Source organism: Oncorhynchus clarkii, chromosome 13 (genome assembly GCF_045791955.1).
Source record: "Oncorhynchus clarkii lewisi isolate Uvic-CL-2024 chromosome 13, UVic_Ocla_1.0, whole genome shotgun sequence".
NCBI classification, from domain to species: domain Eukaryota; kingdom Metazoa; phylum Chordata; class Actinopteri; order Salmoniformes; family Salmonidae; genus Oncorhynchus; species Oncorhynchus clarkii.
The window spans coordinates 23,296,934-23,307,339 of NC_092159.1; the positions used below are offsets into that span (position 1 = coordinate 23,296,934).

General features: G+C 45.0%; 1 protein-coding gene across 1 annotated transcript in view; it reads right to left on the reverse strand.

The window, feature by feature from the left end:
• The window catches only part of LOC139424652 (alpha-1,6-mannosylglycoprotein 6-beta-N-acetylglucosaminyltransferase B-like), a 162,328-nt gene that overhangs the window by 94,045 nt on the left and 57,877 nt on the right, over nt 1-10,406 (reverse strand). The window contains exons 5-7 of the mRNA XM_071176695.1: nt 6,081-6,154; nt 2,155-2,340; nt 600-764 (exon numbers count right to left, since the gene is read on the reverse strand). Of these exons, the coding sequence (XP_071032796.1) occupies nt 600-764; nt 2,155-2,340; nt 6,081-6,154 (425 nt within the window). The remainder of the gene's footprint in view (nt 1-599; nt 765-2,154; nt 2,341-6,080; nt 6,155-10,406) is intronic.

The window sequence follows — 10,406 nt, forward strand, 5'->3', positions numbered from 1 at the left end:
AGACTGAGGGCTGAGTTTGCCGATTACAAAATGGTTAACAACATTGGTTAACAACTCTGTTTATGAGTATGGGATATTCAGAGGCTGTGATGTTTAGTTACTGTGGAGGTTAGATTTGGTGTTGTGTTTGTAATTGATGTGTAACCATGGTTTTGCTTGAGTGTTTGTCGTGTTGTGGGTTCCCAGACCCAATAAAGGTTATTTGAAACTCTCAACTCTCTCTCAAACCTAACCTTTCTCAACCCTACCTCTCTCAACCCTAACCTTTCTTAACCCTACCTCTCTCAACTCTACCTCTCTACCCCTCTCTCTCTCTACCTTTCTCTCTACCTCTCTCTCTACCTCTACACCCCTCTCTCTCTCTCGCTCCCTCTTTCTTCCTCTCCCTCCCTCTCTCTCCCTCTCTCTCTATCTCTCTACACCACTCTCTCCCTCTCTCTCTACCTCTACACCCCTCTCTCTCTCTCGCTCCCTCTTTCTTCCTCTCTCTCCCTCTCTCTCTACCTCTCTACTCCACTCTCTCTCCCTATTTCTCCCTCTTTCTCCCTCTCTCTCCCTCTCTCTCCCTCTCTCTCCCTCTCTCTCCCTCTCATCTCTACCTTCTTCTGTTCCCTCCAGCGTTGGCGCAGCTTGGCGTGGAGGCGCTGGGCGGCCGTGCCCCACTGTGACGCCAGCCTCCTCATGCGGCGCTTCATGAAGCTCAGTGACTCTTTCCCCGTGCCAACCAGGTCCAGCAGAGATGACAGGTCTGTACGGAACGCAGCCTATAGGGAGGGGGAGGGAGAGGGAGAGGGAGAGGGAGAGGGAGAGGGAGAGGGAGAGGGAGAGACAGAGGTTAATCCCCCCCCCAGTTTGATCTTTAAAAACATTATATGATCTAAGATCCCAAACAATAAAAGCCTACATCTGTACAAAGATGCAGAGAGCGTGCAAGTAGTGAAGAAAGACACAAAATGAGGGTGAGAGACGGAGCGAGTGTGGGAGGGAGGATGACAAGAGAGGAGGTCAACGGGAGCGAGCCTACAGGTATACTGAATATGGCATTACATGATAGCTACCCACACAGGCTCCTCTCCCACATCCCCTTCTGCCATAGGAACACAGTAGTTCGGAGGAGTGTGTGCAGCCTGTGTTCTCTGGGGAGATAGTACTGCAAGCCAAGTCTCTAGAGGAACCTGTGCTAGTTAAACGGCTCTGACTGTGTCGTCTGCAAGTCTCTCTCTCTCTCTCTCTCTCTCTGTCCATCACACGCACGCATATGCAAACACACACACACATGACACATGCACGCACACCCACACACACACACACACACACACACACACACACACACACACACACACACACACCTATATGCTCACTCAAAGACCCTGCTATAAATGGCCTAGATTATCTGGCTAACAGAATCACTGCTGTAATTAGAAATGTTGCCAAACACTAATAAAGCTCTTCAATACTAAAGTACAGCAGACAATTCACACAAACACATCCAGCATTCACACTCACACACACAAAGACACACACACACACCTTGTGTTCAGGGATCTCTCTGTGCGTAGCTATCTCTGAACCTGGTTAATAGCTGTGCAGGGACTGTGCAGCCCCTATTGACTCAGCCTTGAACACCGTTCCGCAAATAGTGTCAGGCACTGAGCTGTATGTTTGAGTGTAAAGAGTTAATTTGTGCAGCGTGTGGAGATTGCTATACAGCAGTACAACGAGAGAGGGAGGAGAGGGAAGAGAGGGAGCAGAGGGAGCAGAGGAAGGAGATGGAGGAGAGAGATGGAGGGAAGAGAGGGAGGAGAGGGAGCAGAGGGAGGAGATAGAGGAGAGAGATTAACACAGTAAAACCATTAGCAGAGAAGGCAGGCGTGCGTTCATTAAAATGTGTTTTCATATCTACCATTCAAGCTTATACAGTGTAAGTATGAAGATCCATTTGTCTATTGGCTGTGCTCTTTTGAGTGTGAATTAGTGCGTGTAAGTGCTTAAACATGTCAGCTTTAGCCACGCGTCTCTTAGCAGGGCTCGTGCGTATACGGGCATCTGCTTTTGTGAGTGTATGCGTCTTCCTTTGCGTGTGTGTCCCTCTTCCCAGTCTCTTGATGGTGGTTGTTCGGTGACTGTGGGAGGGGTTCTGTGTGTGTGTCTCACCTGTCTCTTGGTGGTGGCAGTCTGGCGTGTATGTGTATGGATGGTGGGGGGGCTGCTGTGGTTCCTCCAGGCCAGAGGGGGGCAGAACCACTCCACCTCGCTCAGGTAGATGAGGAAGGAGCAGTCGGAGCCGTCCACCCCGTAGAAGGCATAGCACGGGTCTGACGTCCAGCGGGCACGCATCCACTGGTGATACAGGGGTCAAAGTGTAATGGTCAGGTGACTTTGTCTTTGGTGAACACAAATCAAAGAATAAAATAATTGCCACAGGTCATATTAAAACGATAGGGAGTTTTCGTCATATATTAGATGCACCTAAGTTCCTATGTGCAGTTGGATGGAATTACAGGTTATAAGTAACATTCCCTCTAATTTTATCACTGAGCTAATTTCAGGTCTGCTGAGCGCAAACTTGAGCACAAGCTTGAATGTTGTGAAAGTTCCGTGCGCTCGTTTACTGGTAACACTGATGCTGTACCCACTTTAACTTACAATTTATAACAGTGGCTAAGTAGGCTACTGTAGCTATTTAATCGTAATGAAGGCCTACCAGAGGGGCCTACCATCAAAAGCATGGAGAAAAAGGCATCCCATAGCATTTTAACATGGAAAGAGCTGTTCCATCATTCAGCCTACAGTAGCAGCCAATGTGCGGTGTTCAAGGTATGTGTGTTTGTTCAATGTATGTGTGTTTGTTCACGGTATGCTTGATTCCATGATAATTTTGGAAGAAAAAAAAACATGCAGGACTTGACATGAACCTGTTTATCCACTTGTCCTTCAGACAAGGAGGTGGCTGTAAAGAAACCACTTTACAAAATAAAATGAGTTATTATTCCCATCCCATTATTACAGAGAATCAGACACATTATGCTACGTTCTGCCTACTGGCTACTTAGTTTACTCAAGTCTGTCTCAAAATACAATACTGCCTCTTTGACCTTGACAAAAAAAATACAGTTTACTTGACTCACTTTTCAAAGATGTCTAGAAATGCACATGTTTTGTGTTCTTATAGGAAGCAATCACTCCGCCATTGCTGACTACAAATGATCTATAACTAGGCTAATAACTCACTAACTAGCAAAGGATATGAACAAATGCGCACACATGGCTACATGCAGCTCTCTCTTTCATCTCAAAACATGCTCATGCCGTAAACATAGTCCGCTCATGCTGTAAACATAGTCCAGTTTAAAGTGATAGGCACAGATCCATATATTGCAATGGTCTATTGCATATAGGCCTACTCCAGCTCTGATTGGTTATGCCTCACAAGTCTGTGTAGAGTATGGGCTGAGTCAAGCGTGTCAATGCAATAGAATCCTACTCTGATGCGTTCTACCTACAACAAAATCTTGAGTTTGAGTTTACTTTATTTTTACAGGGACAGTGCACATTAATCAACGTTTCAGTAAAAGTGTCGGTTTTAGCCAGCCGGCTAATTTTCAACCGCAGTCCCTGGGCAGGTTATTAAAAACATTTACAATATAGACAATAGCAACATAGGACACGCAAAACATAGCATACAGACAGAGCAACATAGGACAAGCAAGACGTAGCATACAGACAGAGCAACATAGAACAAAAAGCAGCAAGACAAAATTCATAAAAGCAACAAAGTGTTTCCACACCTCACAAGCTACAGACAACAGACAACATGGAAAGCGGCAACACCCAGCCTGGGACCATGTTCACAAATCTGATTGACCTTTAGTCATGTCTTCAAGCATTTTGTGAAAGTGTGATATGTGGTGCAGTTATGTGTTTCTGATGGCAGTGTATTCCAGACATGGGAAGCTCTCACAGAGAAAATGGATTTACTAAAGGAAGGAAGGGAACTAGGGAACTATACAGTCACCTCTCATGGCAGACCTTGTGGATCTGCTGCCATATGTTTGGGTTTTCTGTTTAACAAAAATACTGAGTGGAGGGGGAGCCAGGCCATTTAGGATCTTGAATACAAGACATGCATTGGTGTATTGCACAAGATTTTCCCAACTCAGGAGCTCATGCTTTCTGAGGATGTAACAGTGATGATGGCTATTGGGCTTCCTATCAAGCACTTTGAGAGCCTGTTTGTAGACAGACTTAATGTTGTACAGCAAGCTAGGGCCCAACTAGTCAAGCAGTATGTTAAGTGGGGGAGTATCATAGATTTGAAATACATTTTTTATACCTCTGTAGTCAAACAATTTCATATAAATCGGAAATTAGCTAGGTTGAATTTGGTGATTTGAATGACCTTTTTTACATGCTTTTTAAAAGAGAGGTTGGAATCAAGTATGATGCCAAGGTACTTCAAATCAGATACCACCTGGAGCTTCTCCCCTGACACATAAACATCTGTCTCAGCAGCATGTTGCCCTCTGTCACGTTCTGACCATAGTTCTTTTGTGTTTTCTTTGTTTTAGTGTTGGTCAGGACGTGAGCTGAGTCGGCATTCTATGTTGTGTGTCTAGTTTTCCCATTTCTATGTTTGGCCTGATATGGTTCTCAATCAGAGGCAGGTGTTAGTCATTGTCTCTGATTGGGAATCATATTTAGGTAGCTTGTTTTGTGTTGGGTTTTTGTTTGCCGTTTCTGTGGAGTGTTTCGCTCTGAAGCCAAACTGCATGGAGTGTAATGTGAAGGGGCTGTTGTTGAGGTGGGCAATCAGTTGTTCTGCTACACACTTTTCAACAACCTTTGACACCACAGGTAGTATACTAATGGGCCTGTAGTTACTCACGTCAGCAGGGTCGCCTGATTTAAAGACGGCCGTTATTATGGCCGACTTCCATACCCTTGGAAACACCCCGAGACCAATAGATGTGTTGGTGACCTTAGTAATGGGGCCAATGAGTGACTCTTTGTAGTTTTTAAGAAAGGTAGAGTCCAGCCCAAACACATTTTTGGCTTTAGAGTTCTTTAGTGAGCTAATCACTTTGTTCACCTTTAACTCAGAAACCTCCCTTATGATGAAGACAGGTTGAGTGTCATTTACTAGCACTGAGCCCAAGAAACAAGTGGAGGGGTTCTGTGTCAGAACCCTGACAGAGTCAATAAAGTAGGAAATGAAGGCTATTGCTATTTCGACTGCATCCTGTGTTAGATTGTTATTCACCATGATGTCTAGTCTTTTTGCAGTGTTACTATGGTCTATGGTCTGTTAACTTCTTAGATTCTCCCAGATCAGTTTAGAATTTCCCTTTGCTTCACCAATTATGTTAATAAAAAAGTTTGCTTTGGCTTGTCTGATTTCTTTCATCACCTTATTTCTCAACATGGTAAACCTACATCTGTCATGCTCTGATTTGGATCTTAGGGCTATTTTTAGAGCATAATCTCGTTCTTTCATCAATTTCCAGATTTCTCCATTTAGCCAAGGAAGAGGGCTCTTTTGGCCAGGTTTGGATTTGATTTTCTTTAGGAAACCATTTATTGTAGTCTGGATTGTGGATAGAAAAACTTGACTATCAGCTTCCACGTCTGTATAGGACAAGAGATCATTCCAGTTCATTGACCTTAATTGCATTTTCAAAATAGCTTAATTCACACTTAGGTATTCTTAGTTGATCCAGCTTTCTAACAGTAGAGAGGTTAAACCTGCTCTTAGACAGCTTTCTGGCTATAACTGTCAGATTATGATCAGATAGCCCAGTAACCATATTGACTGATTTAGTCACTCTCTGGTTTATTACTGAATGTTGCATTGTAAGTGGCTAATATTGCTTTGATTCGATCACAATTCCCACAGTAAAGGGAAACGTTGATAGTGTAAGGGGGAAAACTTTATAAAGTTGAGTGAAGTTCAATCTCGTGCTTCTGTACGCGGGCTGATATTTATTCTGCACGGCAGTCCTGGGGAGCTTATAGGGAACATTGGTTATAAGATATCAGGGGAATCTCTTATAGCCTAGCTAGATAGACAGAGAGAAACTCACATCCACTTTGCCAGGGCAGTCTGGGTAGCGGGGATCTCTGGGTACCTCACACTGGCCTGATGAGCCGTCTCTCACTGCCAAAGAGAAGAGACACACACATCATAGTTACACACTGCGGAGACATAGAAAACACACATCATAGCAGAACACTGGAGATATAGAACACACACATCATAGTAGAACACTGTGGAGATATAGAACACACACATCATAGCAGAACACTGTGGAGATATAGAACACACACATCATAGCAGAACACTGTGGAGATATAGAACACACACATCATAGTAGAACACTGTGGAGATATAGAACACACACATCATAGTAGAACACTGTGGAGATATAGAACACACACAGCAAAGCAGAACACTGGAGATATAGAACACACACATCATAGTAGAACACTGTGGAGATATAGAACACACACATCATAGCAGAACACTGTGGAGATATAGAACACACACATATAGTGGGGAGAACAAGTATTTGATACACTGCCGATTTTGCAGGTTTTCCTACTTACAAAGCATGTAGAGGTCTGTAATTTGTATCATAGGTACACTTCAACTGTGAGAGACGGAATCTAAAACAAAAATCCAGAAAATCACATTGTATGATTTTTAAGTAATTAATTTGCATTTTATTGCATGATATAAGTATTTGAACACCTACCAACCAGTAAGAATTCCGACTCTCACAGACCTGTTAGTTTTTCTTTAAGAAGCCCTCCTGTTCTCCACTCATTACCTGTATTAACTGCACCTGTTTGAACTCGTTCCCTGTATAAAAGAGACCAGTCCACACACTCAATCAAACAAACAGACTCCAACCTCTCCACAATGGCCAAGACCAGAGAGCTGTGTAAGGACATCAGGGATAAAATTGTAGACCTGCACAAGGCTGGGGTGGGCTACAGGTCAATAGGCAAGCAGCTTGGTGAGAAGGCAACAACTGTTGGCGCAATTATTAGAAAACGGAAGAAGTTCAAGATGACGGTCAATCACCCTCGGTCTGGGGCTCCATGCAAGATCTCACCTCGTGGGGCATCAATGATCATGAGGAAGGTGAGGGATCAGCCCAGAACTACACGGCAGGACCTGGTCAATGACCTGAAGAGAGCTGGGACCACAGTCTCAAAGAAAACCATTAGTAACACACTATGCCGTCATGGATCAAAATCCTGCAGCGCACGCAAGGTCCCACTGCTCAAGCCAGCGCATGTCCAGGCCGTCTGAAGTTTGCCAATGACCATCTGTGATGATCCAGAGGAGGAATTGGAGAAGGTTATGTGGTCTGATGATCTCCACTCGCCGTGTTTGGAGGAAGAAGAAGGATGAGTACAACCCCAAGAACACCATCCCAACCGTGAAGCATGGAGGTGGAAACATCATTCTTTGGGGATGCTTTTCTGCAAAGGGGACAGGACGACTGCACCGTATTGAGAGGAGGATGGATGGGGCAATGTATCGCGAGATCTTGGCCAACAACCTCCTTCCCTCAGTAAGAGCATTGAAGATGGGTCATGGCTGGGTCTTCCAGCAACGACCCAAAACACACAGCCAGGGCAACTAAGGAGTGGCTCCGTAAGAAGCATCTCAAGGTCCTGGAGTGGCCTAGCCAGTCTCCAGACCTGAACACAATAGAACATCTTTGGAGGGAGTTGAAAGTCCATATTGCCCATTGACAGCCCCGAAACCTGAAGGATCTGGAGGTCTGTAGGGAGGAGTGGGCCAAAATCCCTGCTGCCGTGTGTGCAAACCTGGTCAAGAACTACAGGAAACGTATGATCTCTGTAATTGCAAAGAAAGGTTTCTGTACCAAATATTAAGTTCTGCTTTTCTGATGTATCAAATACTTATGTCATGCAATAAAATGCAAATTAATTACTTAAAAATCATACAATGGGATTTTCTGGATTTTTGTTTTAGATTCCGTCTCTCACAGTTGAAGTGTACCTTTGATAAAAATTACAGACCTCTACATCCTTTGTAAGTAGGGAAACCTGCAAAATCGGCAGTGTGTATAGAACACACACATCATAGTTGCACACTGTGGAGATATAGAACACACACATCATAGATACACACTATGGTGATATAGAACACACACATCATAGATAGAACACACATCATAGTTGCTCACTTGGAGATATAGAACACACACATCATAGTTGCACACTGTGGAGATATAGAACACACACATCATAGATACACACTGTGGTGATATAGAACACACACATCATAGATACACACCGTGGAGACATAGAACACACACACATCATAGATACACACCGTAGAGACATAGAACACACACATCATAGATACACACCGTGGAAACATAGAACACACACATCATAGATACACACCGTGGAGACATAGAACACACACATCATAGATACACACCGTGGAGATATAGAACACACACATCATAGATACACACCGTGGAGACATAGAACACACACACGATAGTCATACAGACTCTTTAAGCCTTACAGTGGATCTTCCTTTAAAAGTTGCAGCGTACTGCAGCACAGCCTGCAAAGTGCCGCAGAATTATACGGCACGCGATTTAAGTGTCAGCCGCTGTTGCCAGAACGGCGCAATTTACCACAACCTGCCACCATCTATCACCAACGGTCGCAGCATAAGCTCAACACTTCTAAAGGGAGAACCACCGTGTATATCCACGCCTGCATCACGCTGAAAAGCAACATAATACTTGTCCTGTGAAGAGAATAGACATCCTTAAAACAGACATTTAACAACCTTTTCAGCAAACCATATGTGCCATCAGTTCCCATGCAACATCCGGCCTGCCTTGGCGCACACTGTTCACCGCGGGGTACAGAAATACAACCCCTCGTCAGTGCTGCCATCCCTCCTGGGCTAACGGTACAATGTGTATCCGCTCACTCACGCTGCACTCACTGCATTATTTGGTCCATTGAGTTGGCTAACTGCCTCCCTGCAGCTGGGGACCTACAGCCAGGAAGAGAGACTGCAGTTGAAACTCAAAGTTCCAGCAGTATGGATGGGAGAAGACCGGAAGTTATATTGATGAGGCTTCGGTCTTGTACTCGGTCTCTCTCTCTCTCCTTCGCTCTCTCTCCTTCCCATCTCCTGCTTCCTCTCCCTCCCTCACTCCCACTCTCTCTATCTATCTCCCCCTTCCTCTTTTTTTATCCCAGATCTCTCTCGCTCTCTCTATATAGTCCTCTCTCTGGAACAAAACATTCTCTGACAGCTTCCATGTGGTCTGATGAAAGCTTTGTCTCTGTCTGTCTCAGTCACTCCCTCCCTCAAGCTTCTCGCCTCTCAAACCCGCCACACACATTTCCCAGCGACACAAAAGATTTCAACGCCTTCCTTTTGATTCCAATAATAATAACCGTCGCCGTATTAAATGTGCAGCGGACTAATTAGATAAAAAACTCGAGGCCCCCGCGAGACTCGGGGCCCCCGCAAAAACTAAAAAAGCGGTGGCCGGGAGAGAGGGAGGTGCGAATTCCAACTTCCGAGCACGCCGTCTCTCGCGCGCGTCTCTCTCTCTCTCTCTCTCTCTCTCTCTCTCTCTCTCTCTCTCTCTCTCTCTCTCTCTCTCTCTCTCTCTCTCTCTCTCTCTCTCTCTCTCTCTCTCTCTCTCTCTCTCTCTCTCTCTCTCTCTCTCTCTCTCTCTCTCTCTCTCTCTCTCTCTCTCTCTCTCTCTCTCTCTCTCTCTCTCTCTCTCTCTCTCTCTCTCTCAGCCACGAGATGAATCACCGCTGCGCTCGAGTCGAAACGCACAATAAAGTCCACCGAGTGTGGTGTGTCTTCATCTGTGATTAATAAAAGCGGTTGTGGTTCTGCCCTCACGTCCTCGCCGTGAAAACAAAGGGAGATAAGACTAATTGCCTCCGGTAACGACTTTTGCTGTTGGTTGAGGAGAGGGAGGAGGAGGGAAGAAGAGCTGATTAAGGACTGTCGATTGAGTTCCCTTGACAGACGCTCGCGCGCGTGTGTTTTCCTGTGTGTGTGATTCCAACGCAATCGGCATAAACTGTGCCGGTAGCAGAATTATTTTGGATTTGATTAAAAAAAGGAGGAGTTGGACAGAAGAAGTCAACAGCAGTGGAGGGAAAGCAATAACATGGAGATGGGAATAAAGGAAGTCGGCTGGCTGCACTGTTGACTTGTTTTCTCCGAGTAGATCTCACTTTTATTTCCCACACCACCAACTCATTTCATACGCGAATCCCTTGTCCTGTGGCACTTTGAGGTTTCTGACGTGTATTGCCGTTCGAAAAACGTTTTGGAATTGGTGTTCTGACTACCCGGCGAGGATGACAAC